At 45.0% G+C, this 25,406-nt stretch overlaps 1 protein-coding gene across 1 annotated transcript in view; it reads right to left on the reverse strand.

Annotated features, from left to right (window-relative positions):
• noc2l (NOC2-like nucleolar associated transcriptional repressor) overlaps positions 1 to 25,406 on the reverse strand; it is a 220,264-nt gene that overhangs the window by 92,198 nt on the left and 102,660 nt on the right. Inside the window, exons 13-14 of the mRNA XM_048561296.2 lie at positions 6,032 to 6,145; positions 1,449 to 1,550 (exon numbers count right to left, since the gene is read on the reverse strand). Of these exons, the coding sequence (XP_048417253.1) occupies positions 1,449 to 1,550; positions 6,032 to 6,145 (216 nt within the window). The remainder of the gene's footprint in view (positions 1 to 1,448; positions 1,551 to 6,031; positions 6,146 to 25,406) is intronic.

The raw sequence follows: 25,406 nt of genomic DNA on the forward strand, positions 1-25,406 counted from the left end.
CAGGCTCTGCCTTCAATAACTCACTCAGTCCTTACCCTGTCCATTTGGGAAAACTTTTGATGTGGGGAGCATTACCACAACAGTATGCCCTTACAGTTAAGTATTGCATGAAGCACTAATGATTAGCATTTGTTCTGGCACATGCCTTAGGAAGTGCTGATGACATTTCAAAGTGTAGTACAGAAAAAAAGCGAGAGAGATTTGGCATGGAGAAATAGTACAGCAGCCAAATACTGATCCTATGTCCTGGAACATTTCGACTTGACTTCCAAATAGGATGAACCTCTTGCTCCTCCTGGCTCTTCAGATTAAGCAACTAGTAAAGATCAAACGCCATTAGCTGGTGGAAAATTCAAACAAGAATGGTACTTTACTTTTCAAATCTTCAGAAATTGCATCCATTTGCCTGGCACTGCGCAATCAATCATTTTCCTGCTATCCTTCTTCAGCCCTCACCCAGAATGCCTTCAGAGGAGTAGCTTATTTTCTTTTTATAGTTTGGCAGTCCCTTTCGAGCAACTGGGTGACCTGCCTCTTCTAAGCTACACTAGAACTTTGGATGATTTTAACACAAAAAGGAGCTGGAGATAGTGCTTGCGGAATGAAAAGTTGCTAATGCTGATTTACTCTCATCCCCGCACAGCGTGCAGCCTCCTAAATTTCAAACTGCATGCTACACAATTTCTGGGGAACGACAACAGTTAAAAATCCAGGTATCGTCATCCTCTCGTGTTCTGAATATAGCAGCTGCCATCACGAGGCTGAGATTTCACGTGATGCCAGTTTGCTCAGCTGTCTGGACAACGGTGTGGATCAGATAAACGCCAGCAGCACGGAGCCTGATTCCAGATTGGGCTGTGGTACACGCGAAAATAATCAGCAGTGACCTGCTGTGGTTCAGCAAATAGCTACAAAAACTCTTCTTGGGCAGGAACTGATGTCGTAGTGGTAACATCTTTAATAATACCTAGTCTTGCCTGAATATTATTTCATTGTAAATGGTTAAATACTGAACTTCCAAAGTAACAAGTGCCACCTTATATCTGGCTCAATTTGGAACAAACGTTACTAGCAATGCAATGATGCAAACACAATACTTGAGCAAAGGCAAGATACCATGGATGCACAGAGAACGCAGTGTGGTCTGGCTGCTTCAGTGGACATACAGGAACAGAGTTAATGTTTTGCGTCTGGTACACTGCTTCTTCCAAACTATTAAGCTCTGCTTGGGTTGCTCCAACATCCTTGCTGTTTGTGTTTAATATTTGAGCATTATAATGTTAGTTAACAAATACATATATACAGCAGGCTACAGGCAGAGATGTATTTAATGTCTGAGCTTCAGAAAATGCACATTGAGCTGAATGAGGAATTCTACCATTAAATTAAAATATACGAGCAATGGGTATACACACAACTTTCAAACATTGTCCTTAGCTGTTTCATACCTGAATGACAACAGGCAATAATAGTTCTGGAAAACCGATGGTATGTGCCTGCGTATGAAAATAATCCAGAATCAGGTCATACAGCTGTTCTATCAAACCATCCTGCAATGCAAAACAAAAAAGATCATCTAAAAACTATTAGTATTCAAACATAACACTTGAAACTGCAGATAATAATCTGTCCAAAAACATTTTTTGTGTATCTTGGCGATCGTGGCTTATACACCTTTGCTATCAGTGTGGGCTCTCCATAATATTTATCACTGCTGAAGGTTTGGGCTCAGCACCTAATGAAATAAGTTACGGAATATCATCCCTGCAAGAAACAGGCAATTTCTTAGTATAAATTGGAGCAAATGATTGGTACGACAGATGATTTGCTATCGGCCAGTTACTGACATGTTGACTGCCTCTGGGACTTTTAATGCAAAACTGTGGTACTAGGGCAGGAAATCGCATTAAGTGTAGACATTCATAGGATTTGTTACTGTATGTTGCACTGCAACAAATCATTTACTGGACCTACTGTGTGCGAGGGCTTGATGTGGTTCCCTCCTCAGTTATTCCTGACAGAGGCTCTAGAGTAGATTAAAGTGGTGGAACAAAGGACTCACGCAAAATTATTAAGCTCAGAGGGCTATAAATCAAAAAGGAAGGGCACTGAATGCAAATTTCACAGCAAGGATTTAAAATAGCCTACTCTCAGCAAGTAATGCTGAACTTATCATAGGGATAACAGAAAGAGATATGTTACATCTTTCCAGTTGTTAGGATACTTAGCAAAGGATTTATTTCAACTTTGTCACCAACTGATTTTGTTTCATCTCCCGTACATACTTGTGTAAGTATCGAGTTTCTCGGTAAAAGCTTTCAGGCAAAAGGTTGGCATGTACACAAGTAACATTTTGAAGGATCTGAAAGTCACTCAACCAATCACTTTGCTATCACAGAGTTGCCAGGTCAGAGACTAGCCTCTCCCCCTACTCCCTGTGCCAAGCTTTCACAGATCATAGAACCCCTACAGTGTGAAAACAGGCCCTTCAGCCCAACAAACCCACACCGAACTTCACAGCAACCCACCCAGACCCATCCCTCACAACACACATAACCTACACATCCCTGGACACTCCAGGGCAATTTAGCACAGCCAATCCACCTAGCCTGCACATCTTTGGACTGCAGGAGGAAACCGGAGCATCCGGGAGAAACCCACGCAGACATGGGGAGAATGTGCAAACTCCACACAGACAGTTGCCCGAGGGTGGAATCGAACCCAGGTCCCAGAAGCTGTGAGGCGGCAGTGCTCACCACTGAGCCACCGTGCCACCCCCAAAAACAGAAAAGGAGTCAAAAGTATTTGTGCAGGCACCAGGAGATGAATAGGCGCTTTCAACAGTGTGTTTCTACCAAGCAGACTGCTACCAGGATGAGCTGACATCAGCAGCGAATGGATCAAAAGTACAAAAAGTCTGGAATTTTTGTCCAGAAGTCAGGAGTTGATCTATACCTGAGATTGCTCTTTATCCAAGTAAAAACCTATGATCTCTCAAACCAGGTTTCATTCTGAGATTAGCACTGTCCAATAGTATTAACATTAGCTGGCCTCACTACAAAATCCAGGAAATCAAGTTTTGTGACCAGAAAGAAAAATAAATACACACGTCAGGATGGTTGAAATTCCAGTATCTACAAAACTAATACACTCTTTTCGTCAGAGAGGAGGAAGCGGGATGCTGACTTACAAAACACGCATCCAAACGCCAAAACTAGATACAGGCCCACTGCCAAAACATAACACTGACAGAGCCCACATCAAGATGGACTGAAATCTACGCAAACTGTTCATGGGGCTCAACAAGGTTTAGAACTCTGTTGGTCCTTTATTCATTCATGGGATGAGGGCATCGCTGGCCAGGCCTCATTTATTGCCCATCCCTAATTGCCCAACAGGCAGTTAAGAGACAACCACATTGTGGGTCTGGAGTCACATGTGGGCCAGTACAGGCAAGGATGGCAGTTTCCTTCCCTAAAGGACATTAGTGAACCAGATGGATTTTTCCCAACAGTCGACAATGGATTCACAGTCATCATTAGACTCCTAATTCTAGATATTTTATTGAAAACCCACCACCTGCCATGGTGGGATTCAAACCCAGGTCCCCAGGACATTATCCGGGTCTCTGGATTAACAGTCCGGCGATAATACCATTAGGCCACGGCCTCCCTATTGCTGGTATTGGTTATCAGATAATTATTTACATTTAAACAAGTGTCCTTCACAAACCTGGATAGTACTCCATCAGAAAGGACTGACTAACCTTCTTGTGAAAGCACAACAGGCCACAATAGCATTTCAGGAAGCTCTGTGATCCAGCCTGGTCAAGTAGTTTCTAGACACAGCCCATCAGTTCAACAGTGACATGTTTGAACGGAGTACAGTGCAATTTATGAGGCTGAGGAGCAAATTCTGTTCCATTTAATGATCTCAGCAAATCGAGATGTTAATAAAGCACCTGCACCTGAGGTAACAGTTTGATGGTTTCGGAGCCAGACACTGATGGTAGTTGTCAATACTGACCCTCACCCATGTTTCTGATCATGACACCACGGAAAAACTGGGTGAGATCTGAATTTACTAAAAAACAAATTCCTCACAGCTTGCTCAATCATTTCGAAAGGCATTTAAGAGTTAAGCTGTGGGGCTGGAGGGACATGCGGGCCAGACTGAATAAGGATGCCAGATTTCTTTCATTTATAGGATGTGAACTGGTTTGATTTTTTTGTTAAGACAATTGATAATGCTGGCATGGTCACTATGACTGAGTCTAGTTATTACTTTAAATAGCCCAGATTTATTAGAGTCATAGAGGCCTACAGCACAGAAAAAGGCCCTTTGGCCCATTGAGTCCATGCCAGTCAAAAACAGCCACCTAACTATTCTAACCCCATTTTCTAGCACATAGCTCATAGCATTGTATGCCCTAGCATCACAACGGCAGATCGAAATATTTCCTCAATGTTACGAGGGTTTCTTACAGCAGAACGTTCCAGATTCCCATCACACTCTGAGTGAAACAGCATATCCTCACATCCCCTCAAAACCTCCTGCCCTGTAACAAACTCACTCTCCCTGGTCATTGATCCCTCCACCAACCTGTTCAGCCCAGGATTAGGGCATTCCCAGTGGGTTCACCACGGAATGGCACATTCCCAGTCGGATCACCCCGGAATGGCGCATTTCCACCACGTTCACTTCAAAGTCTCTGCTGCGTTTTGAAAACAATGCAATGTCCAAGCCTTCCGGCTGTGAGTTTGATCCTCCTGTGGTCTCTCTGGCCACACCTCGATTAACACTGCTATCTCAAAGCTTTCTAAACTATGTCTTAAACAATCTCTGGAGGTGTCGCTCGATGTGATAACCACAGATGATCCGAGGTGGTGATCCTCTGGTTATCGAAAGGGGGAGCTCCAATTAACTTTAACCAGGAACAGTGGTGTGTAACAAGGCATTTGAAGCGAGGACTTGGGAAGATGGTTCCATTCAGGTTGCCATGATGTGGAGATGCGGAGTCTTGGACTGGGGTGATCTCAACTGATGAAGGAGCAGCGCTTCGAAAGCTTGTGATTTTAAATAAACCTCTGGTACTCTAACCTGGTGTCGTGTGACTTCTGACTATTGAGATTGTAATTGGACTGAGAAGCAATTACACTTATTTTTAAACTCACTGGATACAAAGGAAACTGCAGCTTGAGATTTATTCAGATTGAAGTAACCGTATACAGGATAGAATCTTGTAGCAGTGTGAAGGTCCCAGGAGCATAGACAGAACATGGGACAGTACAGCACAGCACAGGCCCTTTGGCCCACGATGTTGTACCGAACTTTTGCCCCAATCCTAACGTCTGTCTAACCTCCATCCCTACCTTATACTATCATCCACATGCCTTTCTAATAACTGCTTAAATGCCCCAAATGAGGCCAACTCCACTACCCTCTCCGGCAATGCATTCTACACCCCGACCACTGAGTAAAGAGCCTACCTCTGACGTCTCCCCTATATCTACCTCCACTCACTTTACAACTATGGCCCCCCGTAATAGCTACCTTCATCCTAGGAAAAAGTCTCTGGCTGTCTACTCTATCTGTACCTCTAATTATCTTGTACACCTCTACCAAGTCACCGCTCATCCTTCGTTGTTTTAAAGAGAAAAGCCTGAGCTCTCTCAACTTTTCCTCGCAAGACCTTCCCTCCATTCCAGGTAACATCCTAGTAAATCTCCTCTCCAACGTTTCCACATCTTTCCTGTAATGAGGCGACCAGAACACTCCAGATGTGGCCGAACCAGGCTTTTGTACAGTGGGACAGGAGCAGGGATGGATGTTCGTGTGTGAGCAAGGCGGGATTTCGAGCACACGTTATCGGTTCAGCAACAAGCATCAAACAGGAAGCTGTGACTGAAATCATGCTTTTTCCTCTTTTGAGAGAGGGGAGGACGATGTTCTGATGCAGCACAGTTCCACGATCATAATCCTTATCATCCCACAAGTGAGGGACTCAGTTACCTGTTAATGCACGACTTACCCTGAAAGCTTTCTCTTGTAAATTTGCAGTTGATAACTTCAGAATCACAGCGTAGTTGATTGGTCGAACGCTCATCCGTCCCGGCTTCTTGTTAAAATCAACCTGTTGGAAAACCTAAGGAGACAATCACAATTATCATTACATGGAACTGTATTTTTAGATGACATGCAATTAACAATATTAGCCAGAAGTCAACGCTCAGATCATGAAACTGTGATGTAAACATGGTTCACCATTTGTTTTAAAAAAAACTCCTTTCTTGCACCGACATGGGAGAACCACCACAAAAATCCTTTGCCCACACGAGAATTTGTTCACTCGTCACCTGATGAAATTCAAATCTTTTGGGCTAGGATATGCAGAACACACAAAATAAACAAGCACCCTTTACTCAATCACACGTAGAGACTGAGTAAAACTCATGCAGCCTGCACGACCCCTCTCCCTTTTGCTCATTCCTCCACGCGCTCTCTGTCTTCCTCCGCCACACTCTCCCTATCGCTCTCCCTGCTCCACGCTCTCTCAGTAACCCCCCTCACCCACAGGCACTCTCTCTCTCCCTCCTCCATGCTCTTCCTATCTCTCTCCCTCTTCCATGCTCCCCCTTCCTGCTCCACGCTCTCTCAGTCCCCAAATCCTCCATGCTCTCTCTCCTCCCCACCCCACACTCTCTCTCGCTCTGCCCCTCCACCTCCTCCATGCTCTCACTCTCTCCCTCACCCCCCCACCACGTTGGCTCCCTCCCTCACCCCCCCACGCTGGCTCGCTCCCTCCCTCACCCCTCTAAACCCTGTACATCTTACTTCCCGACACTCTCCCTCACTATTTTGCCCCTCTCTTTTCTCTCCCAATGCCCCCCATTCCACCCAGACACCGAGGGGCATTTCGGCCCGCCTGCAGGGCTTCCTGTAGCTGGAGGTAGCTGGTCAAACAAGCTGTGCAGGCTAGAAGCTTGTCAAGTTCATGCCTTTACCACCCTTTTTCTGAAAACTGTTACCCTTCTCTAGCAGGGTCTAGCCTGGGCAAGTATGCCCGTGGATCTTAAACGGGCTGCCATATTGCACACCTCAACCAAGCTGCTCCTGCAACTACTTGCCCTCTGACCCTTTCAGTCTCTACTGCAGTGAGCACCAGACCTATAAGGTGATGGAGTACTGGGCATAGACTGCCCGCTAATTCTTCCCAAAAGCAGTGGCCTCCTTTATTCCAAGCCTATGTTATCCCTTGTTAAGGTCTGTGCCAATTCAGTTGACATACACAATACCAGCTTATATGAAATATCCATTTTAAGGATTCCTTTATCCGTGGCTCCTGTAGAATCCATGCCTGATCCGTAATTCCAGCAAAGCCTCTCAGGCACATCTATCTATTGCAATCTGTGAATCAAAGGCCTAGGACGTTCACATTCCAGATGATCCATTTGACTACTTAAGCACCAACAACCAAATGAGACTTCGGACCTCACTGTAATATCTACATCCTGGGAGTTAACACTGACCAGAAACTGAACTAGACTGGCCAGATAAAACACAGTGGGGGCTGCAGCAAGTCAGATGCTCGGAATACTGCAGCCAATAAATCGCCTCCTGACTCCTCAAAGCCAGTCCACCATCTACAAGACCCAAGTCAGGAGTGTGGTGGAATAGTCCCCACTTGTCTGGATGAGTGCAGCTCCAACAACACTCAAAAAGCTTGACACCATCAGGACAAAGCAGCCCCTTAATTGTCATCACATCCACAAACATCCGCACCTTCCACCACTGACGCTCAGTAGCAGCAGTGTGACTATTTCTATGATACGCTGCAGAAATTCACCAAGGTTCCTTAGACGGTACCCTCCAAACTCAAAGCCACAAATCTGCATCTGGAAGGACAAGGGCAGCAGATACATGGGAATACCACCACCTTTGTGTTCCTCTCCAAGCCACTCACCATCCTGACTTGGAAATAAATCACCGTTCCCTCGTTGTCTCTGGGTCATCCCACCCTAAGGGCATTGCTGGTCAACTCACAGTAGGTGGGTGTAATAAGGCAGCTTGCCACCGCCTTCTTAAAGGGCAACTAGAGACGGGTAATAAACACTGTCCCAGCCAGTGACACCCACGTCCAACAAACGAATGCCTACAAAAAAATTTCTTCAAAAACCTGATGATGAATTTGTTTATGAACTGTCACAATGGTGTATTGTGAAAACCCACAATCAAATTTGCACATCTCCTAGAGTTTGTCAAAGGGAAACACAAAGCTTGGTGGAGTTGTGGATAGTAAGGAAGGTTATCAAAGAATACAGCAGGATAAAATCAGTTGGAAAGTTGGGTGGAACAATCGAAGATGGAGTTTAATCTGGAAGAGATGCATGTTGGGAGGTCAAATGCAAGATGGAAGCATACAGTAAATGGCAGGACCCTTAGGAGCACTGATGTACAGAAGGATCTTGGGGTGTATGTCCATAGCTCCTTGAAAGTGGAAATATTATAGGAGGCATAGATAGAGTGAATAGCCAGAGACTTTTTCCCAAGGCAGAAATGGCTATCATGAGGGGTTTTAAGGTGATTGGAGGAAAGTATGGGAAGATGTCAGAGGTAGGTTCTTTACACAGGAGAGTGGTGGATGCGTGGAATGCACTGCTAGTGGTGGTAGTGGAGTCAGATACCTTCAAGACATTTAAGCGACTCTTGGACAGGTACATGGACGATAGTAAAATGAAGGGAATGCAGGTTAGTTTAATCTTGGAGTAGAAGAACAGGTTGACACAACATCGTGGGCCAAAGGGCCTGCGCAGTGCTGTGCTGTTCCATGTTCTAACACAAGTGGATAAGGTGGTAAAGAAGGTATATGATATGCCTGCCCTCATTAGTCAGGACATTGAGTGCAAAAGTTGACAAGCCATACTACAACGGCATAAAACTTTGGTCAGGCCGCATTTAGAGTATCGTGTGCAATTCTGGTTGCCAAACAACAGGAAGGATGCGGAGACTTTAGAGAGGGTGCAAAAGAGGTTAACCAGGATGTGGTCTGGAATGGAGGGGCTGAACAAACTTAGATTGTTTTTGCTGGAGCGAAAGGGGTGACCTGAGAGAAGTATAGGGGGAATTAAGGAAGACGCATGAAGAGGAAAGGAATAGAGAGAGACGGACCACAAGTAGGTAGATGGGATTACTTTAGAACAGCATCATGGTCAGCACAGACCAATGGTGGGCCGAAGGGCCTGTTACTGTCCTATACCGCTCAACATTCTATGAAACAACTCTCTCTCGGTGATGGAAGTCTATGGCCATTCACATTCCAAATCAGGCTGCTACCCTCTATCAGTGGGATCTATTGGCACTGCACAGAACTGCCTGAGTTGATAAGTTATGTGACATTTTCCTGTTTCAATAGATCAACTCGCCAGTGACTGCTGACTACACAATTAAGTTGGCTCAGTTACAAAATGCACCTTATCGACAAAAGGAATGCTGTGTTGTCAAAACAACACGAAGACAAGCAGACAGGGGTGGCACAAATTGTGAGATCCTTGCTGATTTATATAATGTTTGAAAATGAAAACCAAAAGCAGGTTGGAGCTGAGTTTCTATGCTTCAAATAGACTTAAGAACGATCCTGAAATCATATAATTAGTCAACTTTCTTTGAAAAGTTATGAGTCATCTTCAGGTCCCATGTTAGATCTTGCTAAGAGTCATTTGGGTTTTTGAAATGAAGTAATTTATCTATTATCATAAACTCAACTTGAATTTAAAACACTATGTCTTACACATTATGACTGGTTACAGGTAAAAGGGAATAAACTATCACAAAGGATGATTAACTTTGTCTCGGATTATAGTGTTCACATCCCGTGAGGCAGGTCTGATTCTTGGGATTAAGCGGATGCTTTAAAGGTGAAATGAGGGTCTTGCAAAGAGGATTCTCAGCAGGCTGAGATGGTACTGAATTAACTGCCTTAATATCTAGGAGGTTAACCTGGCATTGAAACAAATATTGGAATAGGTATGGAAAAAGGCATTGGTGGGGCTCTTGTGGAGCAGTGGTAGTGAGCCTACCTCTGAACCAGGAGGCATGGGTTCCAGACCCCACCTGTCGGGTTCCAGACCCCACCTGTTCCAGAGTTGTGTCATAACATTTCTGAACAGGTCGATTAGAAAAATATCTGGAGCAGGTATTGGGGTTTCCTTCTCTCATTTGCAATTTCCGGCTAACAAGGTATTGCTGTTCATTAGCGATAACAAGGTGTAGAGCTGGATGAACACAGCAGGCCAAGCAGCATCAGAGGGGCAGGAAACCTAACATTTCAGGTCTAGATCCTTCTCCAGACCCTTCTCCTCCAGCATTGGCAGTTCCTACTATTGCTGTTCATTAGTTTGGCTGCTCAAACAATGTGTTGTTAGAAGCTTTCTAGTAGAAATTGTCACAATACAGCTCGTGGCTAATATTAAAAGTAGACAACCCATCTCCCTCATCCTGTGACATTTACAAGTTTAAACACATTTTCCCAAGAAGGGAGAATGTTGAGATTTCAACATTCTGCAATACTTCCTTTGGCCACAGATGGAACTTTGGACGTTTGTTTTTGTTTACTTTCTAACAGATAGACAGGTAAATTGTTAATAATTCTCCCTTTTGTTGATCTAACCTTAAAAACAGAGAGGCACACATTTCCCTGGGCGCTCGCGAATGCCCATTTTTAATTCGGTACTTGCTCGGGATTTAGGACTTTCTACAGCTGAAATGACAAGGGTCACACTGTTGTGATTGTAATGAGGTCAGCCAGATGGACCTCATAGAATGGGAGTTCCCTGATTGGACTAGGTTAATAGCCCCAATCAGGGAGCACTGACTGACAGATAAAACCAGGAGTGTCAAACATGCTGTTCACACAGAGATGACTCTAACGAGGCTGTACCACAGTCAAGGACTTTCCATTTGTAGATAATTTGGCCCATATCCTTCTAAACTCTTCCTATTCATGCACCCATCCAGATGCCCTTTAAATACTGTAATTGTACCAGCCTCCACCGCTTCCTCTGGCAGCTTGTTCCAAACATGCACCACCTCTGTGTGAATCATTTGCTATAAGGTCTCTTTTAAATCCCTCCCCTCTCACCTTAAACCTATGCCCTCTAGCTTTGAATTCCCCCATCCTGGGGAAAAGGCCTTGTCTATCCCCCTATCTATACCCCTCATGATTTTATAAACCTCCATAAGGTTACCCTGCAGCCTCCAACACTCCTCAGAAAATAGTCTCAGCCTCTCCTTATAGCTCAAACCCTCCAACCCTGACAACATCTTTGTAAATGTTTTCTGACCTTTTCAAGTTTCACAACATCCTTCCTATAGCAGGGAGACCAGACTTGCATGCAGTATTCCAAAAGTGGCCTAATCAAGGTCCTGTGCAGCTGCAACATGACCTTCCCAACTCCTCAGTGATGGGATACCAGTCTCTGTGCAATCACTTCAGTCACACAGTTGGCAGGAACCATTTCAATATTGTATTTGTATCCACTTTGTGTAAGTACTGACTGAAAGTCCATATTGTACATATTTTCTAATCAACCTATTCAGTGATGTTACTGCATACCTCAGGAATAGGTGGGATTTAAATCCAAGACTCCAGACTCAGAGATAGGGTCACTACCACTGTGCCTCAAGAACCTCAAAAGTCACAACTGTATTGGGGCACGATAAATTGTTTATAGGACGTTGGCTGACTGGTGTGAACACTTTTATAATGGCATTACCAATTGTTGTGCAAGAGATCAGAGAAAAAAGCACTGGTGTTTGGCACAAGGGTTCCTCCCCATCGTGCAAATGCTAAACTGCTTGGGTTTGTTAGCAACACAATCTTCAAAGACAATTAAATCTATAAAGCAAGGTGACCATTCAATACTCAGCGCTGCTGTCCAATGTGCACACAGAAAGCATCTAACTCCAACAGCGTTTTCTATGTTGTACAAGAACATGTTAGGAATTTTCCAGTGAGAAGTGGCCAGGTGAACAATGCACACTCTTAAACAACAGAATGTCTGCATCCAATGTAAAAAGGCTGCTGCAAAATGCCTGAATCTGTTCCCTCTCCTCCAGAAGCATTCACTCCCTCCACCACTGATGCTCAGTGGCAGCAGTGTGCCCCACCTACAAGATACACTGCAGAAATACACCAAGGTTCCTTCCAAACCGACAACCTCATCCATTTAGAAGGACACAGGCAGCAGATACATGGGAACACTGTCCTCTGCAAATCGCCCAGTATCCTGCTTTGGAAATATATCGCCGTTTCTTACAGTGTCGCTGGGTCAGAATCCTGGGTGTCCAGTAAGTAATCAGGAAACTGACGGGAAAGGCTGATAGAACGTTACTGTTTACTGTGATGGGGAATCGCATACGAGAGTAGGGAATTGATGCTTTAGTTATAAAGGGCACTGAAGAAATACATCTGGAATACTGTGCACAGTATTGGTGTCCCTCCCTCTATAGGGCAGAATGTAAATGCATTGGACAAAATTTAGAGAATCCTCAGAAGATTAATACCTGGAATGGTTGAGTTCTGAGCAAAATTGGCCATTTTGGCAGGAAGAAAAGTTTTGAAAAAGCATACTGTCTAAATGGTGAGAGGTTAGAGAGCTCGGAGATGCAGAAGAATCTGGGCGCCCCAGTGAAGCAAACACTGATGTCTAGTATGCCGGCACAACAAATAATTAGGGAAGTTATTATTTGCAAAAGAGATTGAATAAGACAGTGGGAAGATTGCACTTCAGTTATACAGTTTGTAGTGAGGCCACATCAGGAGTAGTGTGCACAGTATTGGTCACCTTCTCTAAGGAAGGATGCAAATATGTTGGAAGGAAGTTCAAAGAAGACTTCCCACACTCTGGGATGGGGGAGGTTGTTTCATGAGGAGAGGTTGGATAGATTCGTCTCGTACCTGCTGGAGTATTGAAGAGGAAGAGCTGACTTGACTGGAACATATAAGCTCTAAGTAGGTGGATGTGGGAAGCACGTTTCCTCTTGCGGGAAAATCCAGAACTGGGGATCACTGTTCTCCAAATAAGGTGTTGCCCACTAAAGATAGGCGAGGTGCCAAAGATTGGAGGTTGGCTAAAGTTGTGCCAATATTTAAGGAAGATGGTAAGGAAAAGCCGGGGAACTACAGACTGGTGAGCAGGGCATCAGTGGTGGGCAAACTGTTGCAGGGAACCCTGAGGGACAGGATTTACACGTAAATGAAAAGGCAAGGACTGATTAGGGATAGTGAACATGGCTATGTGTGGGGCAAGTTGTGTTTCACTAACTTGATTCACTTTTTTGAAGTAGTAACCAAGAGGATAAATGAGGGCAGAGCAGTGGACATGATGTATATGGACTTCAATAAGTTGTTCGACAAGGTTCTTCATGGTACACTGGTTGGAAAGGTTAGATCACAATGGAATACAGGGAGCACTAGCCATATGGATACTCGAAGGTAGAAGACAGAGGGTGGTGGAGGGTTGACTTTCAGACTAGAGGCCTGTGACCAGCGGTGTGCTGTAAGGATTGGTGCTGGGTCCACTGCTTTTTGTCTTTTATATAAATGATTTGGATGTGAATACCGGAGGTATGGTTAGTAAGTTTGCAGATGACACTAAAATTGAAGTGAACTGTGAAGAAGGTTTCCTCAGAGTACAACATGATCTTGACTGTCCAATGGGCCAAGGAGCGGCAGGTGGAGTGTAATTTAGATTAATGTGAGGTGCTGCATTTCGCAAAGGCTGATCAGGGCAGGACTTATACACTGAATGGTAAAGGTCCCATTCAGTGTATAAGTCCTGCCCTGATCAGCCTTTGCGAAATGCAGCACCTCACATTAATCTAAATTACACTCCACCTGCCGCTCCTTGGCCCATTGGACAGTCAAGATCATGTTGTACTCTGAGGAAACCTTCTTCACAGTTCACTTCAATTTTAGTGTCATCTGCAAACTTACTAACCATACCTCCGGTATTCACAGGACTTATACACTGAATGGTAAAGGTCCTGGGCACTATTGCTGAACAAAGAGCCCTTGGAGTGAGGTTCATAGTTCCTTGAAAGTGGAGTTGCAGGTAGATAGGATAGTGAAAAAGGCATTTGGTATGCTTGCCTTTATTGGTCAATACATTGAGTATAGGAGTTGGGAAGTTCATGTTTCAGCTATACAGGACATTGTATTGGCCACTTTTGGAGTATCGCATGCAATTTTGGTCTCACCCCTATAGGAAGGATGTTGTGAAACTAGAAAGGGTTCAGAAAAGATTTATGAGGATGTTGCAGGGTTGGAGGGTTTCATCTATAGGGAGAGGCTGAATAGGCTGGGGCTCTTTTCCCTGAAGCATCAGAAGCTGAGGGGTGACCTTATAGAGGTTTATAAAATTATGAGGAGCATGGATAGTGTAAATGGGCATGGTATTTCTCCCGGGGTGGGGGAGACCAAAACTAGACACCATAGGTTTAAGGTGAGAGGGGAGAGATACAAAAGACAGCTACGGGGAAACTTTTTCACACAGCAGATGGTGTGTGCGTGGAACAAACTTCCAGAAGTAGTGGAGGAGGTTGGTACAATTACAGCATTTAAAAGGCACCTGGATGAGTATGTAATAGGAAGGGTTTAGAGGGATATGGGCCAAATGCTGGCAAATGGGACTAGATTTATATTGGACATCTGGTCAGCATGGACAGGTTGGACTGAAGGGTCTGATTTGTGCTGTACAGCTCTACCACTCTATCGTAGAGTTGAGAAGAACTATATTTTTCTACGGAGGGTCAGGAATCTTTGGAACTCTCTTCCTCAAAAGAAAGTAGAAGCAGTCTTTGAATATTTTTAAGGCAGAAGTACATTGATTCATGATAAAGCAAGGTGGTGAAAGGTTATTTGGAGCAGGCAGCAAGAATGTGGGGTAACCATATCTTCTTGGAGCAGACTTGGTGGTCGGGGACAGGGACTGGATTTCTTCTCTTCCTAATTCATATCTTCACATGGATCATTATCCAAAGAGAAAGCAACACAGGGCAATGATGAAAGGGTGGGTACTGGGTTTGTCCTGCAGACAACCAGGGCAGACATGAGGGGCCAAACGGTGCCTTCCTGATCTGTAACTGTCCCAGAATTCTGAGGTCCCTGCCAGTCCCTTCCCCCTTCCACATTCAGGGAACCCATCAATGTAGGGGAGATGACATGGTGGGAGTGGTAATGTCCTTGCACTGTTAAAGTTTATTAACTGTTATTCATTCGCAGGATATGGGTATCACTGACTGGCCAGCGCTTAATCCCTAATTATCCAGAGGACAGCTGAGAGAAAACCACATTGCTGTGGGTCTGGAGTCACGTGCAGGTCAGACCAGATAAGGATGGCAGCTTCGTTCCCTGAAGAACATTCGTGCATTAATCTAGAGGCCAAGACTAATGCTCTACGGACAGAAGTTCAAATCCCACCAATGGCAACTGGTGGAATCTCAAATGATAAATCTCAGTATTGTTGAGCATGCCCATCATCAACAATTCTGATGTTGACTAATCTCTTATGGGGAGGGAAATCTGCCATTATTACATGGCCTGGCCTACACTGAAGGTTGGGAGTCACACGATGCGGTGGGTTCCTCAGTGCCCTCTGAAATGGCCAGGCAATTCGGGATGGGCAATGAGCTTGCCCATGACACCTACTTCCCACAAAAGGAAAATGTGCGTCATCTCCCTTCCTTTGAACAGATTGGTACCAGTTGATTCACTGCCGCCCAGCTGTGCTCTCAGCCCAGCTTACACGCCAAAGAACTGGGGCAACAAGTGGATCAATGGGAGGTACTGCATTTTGGTAGAACAAGCAAGGGCCCTGTTGTAGATACATAAGTCGTTGAAGTTTGCATCACTGATAGACAGGGTGATTAAGAAGGCAAAAGCACGCTTGCCTTCATTGCTCAGAGTTTTGGGTACAGGAGTCGAGAAGACGTTTTAAGGTTGTATAAGCCAATGGTGAGGCCTCCCCTGGAGTACTGTGTCCAGTTCTGGTTGCCCTGTTATAGGAAGGCTATTATTATGCTGGAGAGGGTTCAGAAGAGATTTACCAGGATGTTGCCATGTATGGAATGTTTGAGTTATAAAGGAAAGGCTGGGACCTTTTTTACCACTGGTGCAGGAGGTTGAAGGTCGACTTTAAAGAGGTTTATAAAATCAAGACAGGCATAGATAAGGTGAATGGCAGGTACCTTTTCCCTTGGGTGGGGGGTTTGGGACCAGGGGCATATTTTTAAGGTGAGAGGAGAAAGCTTTATATTGGGAATGAGGGGATCTTCTTTACACAGTGGTTCGTGTGTGGAATCCGCTTCCAGAGGAAGTGGTGGATATGGGTGTAGTTACAATGTTAAAGAGACATTTGGATAAGTACATGAATAGGAAAGGTTTGGAGGGGTATGGGCTAAGTGCAGGCAGAAGGGACTAGTTTCCTTTGGGATTACGGTCAGCATGGACTGATTGGACCGAAGGATCTGTTTCCATGCCATATGGCTCCATGTTACAGGTAATGTGTAAAACCGCCTGAGAAAAATCATAAAACCACAGAATCCCTACAACGTGGCTCTTCGGCCCAACAAGTCCACACTAACGCCTGGAGCATCCCACCCAAACCTATCCCCCTATAACCCACCTAATCTACACGTCAATGAACACTACGGGCAATTTAGCATGGCCAATCCACCTAACCTGCACATCTGTGGACTGTGGGAGGAAAAACAGAGGAAAAACATGCAGACATGGGGAGAACATGCAAACTCCACGCAGACAGTCATCTGAGGCTGGGATTGAACCCGGGTCCCTGGTGCTGTGAGGCAGCAGTGTTAACCACTGAGCCACTGTGCCACCCCAAAGGAGCCATTGGAATCAGTTGTGAAGGCAAGTCATGAGCAGCAGGTTTGAAGCAAACACAGAAGCTCTGGGATGACTTCGCCAGGCTGTCAGCAAACAGGCAAGGAAGGCCAAATGCTCTCTCTCCTCTTTCTCGTAGGGATGGTGCAAAGAGATGGCTGACAATTTATCCACATCCTAAATCGAGTCTTCCGAGGAAGTCATTGAGCCCTGTCTTGTGTGTTATGCAGCGTGGGTAGTAGGCAGTGTGTTGGGGTCTCGTGGCATGTCAGTATACTTGAAGAGACATACTTGTGATGGCATCGCTGAATCACAGCATGTGACCCGAGGATATAAAACCTGGGGGTCCATCCTAACTCAGGCCACGTGAAGCATGATACGCTGAAGGAAGTGAGCTGCCCTGCCGGCAACCATCTTTGCTGAGTCAGGAACAATTATCCTGCTGGAGGCAAACCACACACCAAGTGGCAGTTCAGTTTTCAAGTAAACAAACAAATAGAAGTGCTAAAGGCTACTGCATCCATCGGAATATTGTTCGGAGGGGGGGAAAAGGAGTCGGTTGTTTCAGTCATCCAGAAGGCACTGGTAACAAGCAACATTATCAGTGAGGCCACAATGCTGAAAGAGTCTTTACCAACAGAGACCAGTTGTATTTGTAAAAAAGAAATGCAAGATTTAGAAGCAGCATTGCTGCAGGACATGTCAATTTAGCCGCTGCTATGGGACTGGAGTGATCTTTCTCTTTTGAATCAATCCCTGGCCTTGGCTCAGGGGTGCACACACTGTCAGGGAGGGAAGTGGCGACATCAAAGGGAACTAGCGGCTGAAAGGGGAGACACATGATCTTGGCCAAGGAGAGGTTATCTCAGGGAAGGAAATCTCAGGCTGGCCTTGCCGGTCACACACCATGACGCTTTGCCACTGAAGAGGAAAAAAAAATCCAGCTCATTACTCAGAGAAGTAACAAGGTATTTTTCGTTCACTGGGCCAGCAACGGTTTGCTCAGTAAAGAACCCAGAAGCCTAGGGTCTGCCTGCTTTGTGACCATTCCTGCTTTCAATTATAGTCTGACAAAGCAGACAAACCAGCAAGAGAGCCGGTGGGGGCAGGGAACAGAGGGAGAGACGGGAGAGAGAAAGAGAGAAGTGTGGAGAAAGAAAGAGACAGTGGGGGAGAGAAAGAGAATGGTAGGGGCAAGACAGAGGAGGGGAAGCAAGAGTGGAGGTGAGAGACAGACAGAGAGAAAAGGGGGGTAGAGAGAGAATAAGGGAGGGGGGAGAGAAAAAAAGTGGGGGGGGGGGGGGGAGAGAGAAAAAAGGGACCGGGGAGAGAGTGAGGGGGAGAGGGAGAGAGAGAGAGAGAGAAGTGAGAGACATAGAGAGAGATGGGGGGTAGACACAGGCTCACAGACAGAGGGGGAGGGAGATGGGGGGGGAGGGAGAGACTGAGAGAGAGAGAGAGAGAGAGAGCGCGAGAGAGCGCGAGCGAGAGCGAGAGAGCGCGAGCGAGAGAGAGAGACAGTGAGAGTGAGAGAAAGAGAGAGCGAGACAGGGAGAAACGGTGTGAGGGGGAAGAGGGAGACTGGAGAGATGCTTGTAAAAGCACACGCTGCCACAGAAAGCCAGCCTCTCTGAGTGACCTATGACACAACACCATCACTGCTACTGACTGGTAGCTCAATAGGATTGGTTAAGTGGACACACTCTCTCTCCCTCTCTTTCTCGGAGAGCGATGCTGAGGTGAAACAGCAGCACATGAAGAAATCATTTTGTAGGTTTTCCTGGGTCTTTTTATGTTGTCAGAGTTTTAACTGTGCTCCTCAGTGCTTTTTGGGGATCACAAGCCTGCTCCTACTTCAAGCAGTCTACTGTTATTGCAACAGCTTGAACATAATTCAGAAACTAGGCCAGAGGAAGTGATTGTACAAAGAGGAATATTTTCACACAGTTGCTCACAAACGAGTTTCTACTCCAACAAGACAGGACATACTACATTCTGTGTCAGGTATAAACTGAAAAACACCTTCACCTCCGAGTTCAAAGGTTGTGGGTTCATGTGCAATTCCAGTGGACTTCAGTGGAGCGCCAAGGGGCACTCTCAGAGGCACTATCTTGCCAATGTCACACCGATGCCCAGTCTCAGTCGTGCTTGTGTCAGGAATGAGGACTGTAGAACAACTGCATGCTGGTGTCATGGAGCTGCACATCGCTAGGTATAAATGCTATAGTGTGGGCGGAGTTACAACACTGGCAGGCATTCACTAGATGACATCCTGGAGTATGAGACTCTCTTAATGAAACATAGAACACATCAACATGGCAATGATTGATTAAAGCCATTATCTAACAAGCCAGATTCTAGAACAAAAACAAAGTGGCTGGAAAAACTCATCAGGTCTGGCAGCATCTGTGAAGAAGAAGCAGAGTTAACGTTTCGGGTTCGGTGACCCTCCCTCAGTTCTGAGGAGTCGTGACTGGACCTTAAACATTGACTCTGTTTTCTCCTTCACAGATGCTGCCAGACCTGCTGAGCTTTTCCAACATAATAAAATGTGAGGCTGGATGAACACACCAGGCCAAGCAGCATCTCAGGAGCACAAAAGCTGACGTTTCGGGCCTAGACCCTTCATCAGAGAGGGGGATGGGGAGAGGGAACTGGAATAAATAGGGAGAGAGGGGGAGGCGGACTGAAGATGAAGAGTAAAGAAGATAGGTGGAGAGAGTATAGGTGGGGAGGTAGGGAGGGGATAGGTCAGTCCAGGGAAGACGGACAGGTCAAGGAGGTGGGATGAGGTTAGAGAGCTTTTCCAACCACTTTGTTTTTGTTCCTGATTTACAGCATCTGCAGTTCTTTTGGTTTTTATTGTCAGAATCTGGTATTTGTTAAGCAGACATGTAACAGTGGTCTCAGCCACAATTGTTTCTTTTGAAAGTTGTTTTGAAATTTAAACCTGAAGACGATTCCTGACTTTGTCTTCATCACCCTGGCCATTCTTTAAAGGAGCCAAACCATCAGGTGGCATTGAGCACATGAAAAATGGTGGCATTTACGGTAACCTTCAAAATAAGTCAGACAAAGATCCACAGCACTATTCAAGAAAGTGCCGGCGAATTTGCCTGGTGTTCTGGCCAATATTTATCCTTCAACCAACTTCATTCAAACAGACTATCCGGGGTTCGCTGTTTGGGGCTGTGCACTATTGCCTGCTGTCTCCTTTGCTTCAACTGAGCCCACCATCCATGGTGAGGAGCTGGATAGATGCAAGCCTGCCTTATGTTTTCTGGGGATTTGCAAAGCAGTCCCTAGAAACAGAGAATATCCCCAGGGATGTGATAGGAATGATAATATTAACCCATCATCTAACTGATCAAATTCAATCCACCGTAAACAAATACACGCATGTCATAGTGCAAAGCCATGGATAATGATGCAAGAGGTCCCATTTTCCTTCCACAGCAAGGCCAACAAGGAATCTCTTCCACTTACCACCTGCCATTGACTGGTCCTGGGCAGGGTTAGGCTTGAAACCCAGAGGACAGACAGGATTTATAAAGGATGGACACCAGGAGTTGGTGTCAGGAATGGGCCTTGGTCTTTAGCCATTAATGTTGGTAGCATGTACAACTCTGAGACATTTCTAGTTGGCTTATGTGAAGGGACTGAAGATATATTAGCGCTGGGACCAGGGACTAGGTTGAATTTTAAAGAGGTTGGTGAATGTTGGGGGGGCGCAAGGTTTAATGAGAGGAACTGAAGGTACAGTAGTCAGCATCAATAGGGCAACGGTGATAGGGAAATTGAATAGATTAAAGGCGGATAAATCCCCAGACTCTGAACATTTACATCCCAGAGTACATAAGAAACTGGCCCAAGAAATAGTGGTCATCTTCCAAGATTTTATAGATCCTGGAACAGTTCCTACAGATTGGGGGGTAGATAATGTAATCCCTCTGTTTAAGAGGGGAGGTTGAAAGCTAACCAGCAATTACCGACAAGCCAGCCTGAAGTTGGTAGTAGGGATGATGCCAGAGCCCACTATAAGACTTAACAGCAGAGCACTTGAAAAGCAGTGACAGAATTGGACAGGATCAGCATAGACTAATGAAAGGATAATCATGCTTCATACATCTACTGGAACATCTAGGTGATGTAACTACTGGAATTGACGAGGGGGAGCCAATGGACTTTCAGAAGGCTTTTGACAGAAGAGAAGAGCGTGTTAAATTAAAGCGATTGGGATCAGGGGTAACGCTTTGAGATGGATAGAAAACTGGCTGGCAGACAGGAAACAGAGTACGAGAAAAAAGGGCCTTTTTCTGAATGGAGGGCAGTGATTATTGGCATACTGTAGGGATCAGTGCTGGGACCCCAGCTATTCCCAATACATATTAATTATGTAGATGAGGGAACTAACTATAATATCTCCAGATTTGCTCATGGCATAAAGCTGGGTGGCAGTATGAGCTGTGAGGAAGATGCAGAGGTGTTTCAGCGTGATTTGTTAGGCTGAGCAAGTGGGAAAATGCATAATAGATGAAGCATAATGTGGACAAGTGTGAGGTTATTCGCTTTGGAAGCGAAAAGGAAGGCAGACTATTATCTGAATGGTTGTAAAATGAGAGAAGGAACACACGTCTTTGTATACCAGTCACCGAAAGTAAGCATTGCAGGTGCAGCAGGCAGCAAAGGGGGAAAATGGTACATTGGCCTTTATAGCAAGAGGATTTGAGTACAGGAGTAGGGAAATTGTACAGAGCAGCATTGAGATCAATACCTGAAAGAGTATATGTGCAGTTTGACTTCTGAGGAAGGATGTTCAGGCTATGCTGGAAATAGAAAGATTTGCCAGACTGTTTCCTGGGATGTCAGGACTGTTGTCTGAGGAGACGTTGAATCAGTTAGGATTATGTTCATTGAAGTTTCGAAGAACTGAGGTGGGGGTGTGCTAGAGGGACTCTCATGGCAACCTGTAAAATTCTAACAAAACGAGACAGGTTAGATATAGAAAGGATGTTCTCGATTGGGGGTGAGGGTGGGTGGAGTTCGAGGCTAGGGGTCACAGCCTAGGGATGTGGGTAAATCATTTAGGGCAGAGAGGACCAATTTCTTCATTCGGGAGGGAGTGGTGAGCCTGTGGAATTCACTGCCATGAATGAGCTTCAGGCCAAAGCACTGCATTTTTTCAACAAGTTGGATCCAGCACTTGAGGCTCAAGGGTTCAAAGGGTATGGGGGAAAGCAGGAACAGGGCTTTTGGATTGGATGATCAGCCGTGATCATATGGAATGGCACAGCAGAGCTGAATGGCTGAATGGCCTATACCTGCTTCTATGTTCTATGAACAAGAAACGATCATGAGGAAGCCACAGAATGAAACAAAGTCATAGATTCTCCACCTCCGCTTATTTTACACATTCTCCCCATACTTACTTCTACATAAAACAACAAAATATTAAGCACTGCAGCAATCTTAAGGAGTTTCTAAAATGACCTTTGCTTGAAGGAAAAGCTGAAGCAAAGGATTTATTGATAATATATATCCAAATCATAAACAAAGATAGAATATATTCCTGTGTGACTCCAATGCCATAAGCAGTTTTGCATTTTGTAGTAACTGCACCAAACGCACCATAGCCGACCACCTGCAGTAATGTGCTGCATTTCCACTCTCTCAACCCTAAATCCAATCCCAATCCCATCTCAATGGCCACGGATTATCCACCAACTACATCTGGATGCAGCAATAACCCACACTGCTTCAAGGATCACTGGCTGATCCATTCCAGCTCCAATTTCTAATGTTCGCCGTGCAGGTTTACACTCAGCACAACACTGAAGCAACACTGTAGTAATAGACACACGATGCCCAATTGTGGCCATTCCCTCCCTATTCTGGCAGATGCTAACAGTCCTGTGGTTATTGTTTGAAGACCTGGAAAATGGTCCCATATCTTGACCAATATTCGACCCTTGAAGCAACAGTCAGAAATCAGATTAAGTGCTACCTCACCAGAGTCATAACTGTGGAGCGTCTGCACTGTGTAAAACGGCTGCTTAAAAAACTGCAGACGATAATTCTTTCTTCATGAGGTGCTCTGGGATGCTTTAAAAAGCTCAGTAGGTCACTGCATGAAAATGTGAGTTCTGTTTTTGTCTGCTAGATTACTGCCGAGTGTTATATGGCAGCCATCCAAGGCCAGCAATGGCTTTGGGAATGAGCCAGCCCATCTCTTGGGTATTAATTAAGGAGGGGAGGGGATAAAGAGAGAAAGATAAAGAGGAAAAGGTGCAAAAGGAATGTCAATAAGTCTGATATGCAAAACCTTTCCATGTGCATTAAATTTTAAAACCCTTCAGAGGTCTGGAGAAATAGAGAGTTTGAGTTATAAGGAGAATCTGGATAGGCTGGAGACATTTCACTGGGCTGTAGGAGGTTGAGGGGTGACCTCACAGAGGCATATATAAAGTATCTTTTCCCTAGGGTGGGAGGGTTACAAGACTAGTGGAAGTATTTTTAAAGCGAGAGGAGACAGATTTTAAAAAGACAAGAGGATAACCTTTTTTTTAAAAACAGAAAGTGGTTCATGTGTGGAATGAACTTTTAGATGAAGCGGTGGATGCCAGTACAGTTAATATGTTTGAAAGACATTTAGATAAGTACTTGAATAAGAAGCGTTTGGTGGGATCTGAGCCATCCCATTGCAATGGCCCATTTTATCGGATTATACAGGAATTACACCTGGATGCAGCAATAACCCACACTGCCTCAGGGATCACCTACTGACCCATTTCTAAGTTCATTGGGTAGGCTTTTACTCAGCGCAGCACTGAGCTGGTTTAGTTGGGGATTATAATTGGCATGGACTGTTGGACTGAAAGGTCTGTTTCCATGTTGTATGACTATGACTCTAGGCATGCGCTAGGTAGGTTTTAGCTCAAATTCATTTATGGAGCTTACCTCCTTGCTTTCTCTGTAACCTCTTCAGTTCTTCAATCCATCTGGCACTCTGTTTTTCTTTCCCCTTAATATGACCCTTGTGTACCTCCCACTTCCCTCAGTCCCACTGTTGGTGACTGTCTTGAAGCTGTCCTGGCTTCATGGTCGAAAGTCCCACCTTCAAACATTTCTCTTCTGTCTCCATTTTTAAGATGTGTCTTAAACAAGCTACATAACCAAGCTTCTAGTCGTGGGTCTTTAATGTCTTCTTCTTTGGTTCAATGTCAAATTTTCCTCCAAATATCCTGCCTAACATTGTATGGTGGTTTACTATATTACTGGCACTTTGTAAATCCAAGTTTGATTATGGGGCAACATTGATTTTGTTCAACCCAGGCCAATCTGATATGGCCCCCATTAAAAGTAAGATGAGAAAAAGACCATTAGGTACATCATTGCTCACCCTATAGGTCTAACACCACAAAGTGATCACTAAACCTAACTCTCAGCACAAGGTGCAAAGAAATGTGTATTTTTGCCTGAATTCAGGAACTCGTTGTCGAATTGAAGGCAAAAGTAAACTAACTACTGTAGGCTTGCTAATTTTCCATTACTAATGAGTGTGAACGGCATCGGTAATCTGACAGAAACTCAACCCTTTCTTTATAGTAAGAAGAAACCTCAGGCATGACCATGCTCTTTCTCTGGTGCAACTTCAAAATGTGAGCCTGCACATTAGTAATTAGTACAGTACTTGTACAGTAACTGTTCCTCCAAGGGCAGTAAGACTTTAACGAGATTACATTTTGCCAACTCTCTGCCAATGTCTAATTTTAATTTCAGGGGCAAAAAAAAGGGAAAACACAAGTTTTCAAACCACAGCCGCCTGCTGCAGGAACAACTCTCTCTTTGTCTTCAACACGGAAAGTTACAGACTGTAAAACATTCACATCTGCAGGGGACAACCCGAGGTGCAGATACCACAGTCCAAATGACTGCATTCGCCACCCCACCTTTGTGTTGCCATTGGTACGCAGAGACCAAGGATTCCAGTAAATTGTAAACATATTTACACATCAGCCTAATGTGATGCATAGTTTAAACCGTTGCTGGATCTGAACGGATGCTGCATACTAACTTGTGGTTTAAGTGATTAATCCCACATTGTTTAAATGCAGCACCATACTGGCATCCACTTGTCACCATATGTTTTTAAACAACAACAATTTGCATTAATTGTGTTACCTTTCACATGGAAAGCATCCCCGAGGGCTCTTGCAGAGGCGGAAACACAGAAATTTACTTCGAACCAAAGGATTAGTGAGATTAAGATCAGGGATCAAGAGCTTCGTCAAACAACAGAAAATGTTGGAGAAACACAAAGAGGTTTAGGACAGCGCAGTGGTTCAGTGGCTAGCACTGCAGCCTCACAGTGCCAGAAACCCAGGTTCGATTCCACCATCGGGCGACTGTCCGTATGGAGTTTGCACATTCTCCCCGTGTCTGCGTGTTTCTCCTCCGGGTGCTCCGGTTTCCTCCCACAGTCAAAAGACGTGCAGGTTTGGTGGGT

The sequence above is a fragment of the Stegostoma tigrinum genome, chromosome 28, assembly GCF_030684315.1.
Source record: "Stegostoma tigrinum isolate sSteTig4 chromosome 28, sSteTig4.hap1, whole genome shotgun sequence".
NCBI lineage: Eukaryota > Metazoa > Chordata > Chondrichthyes > Orectolobiformes > Stegostomatidae > Stegostoma > Stegostoma tigrinum.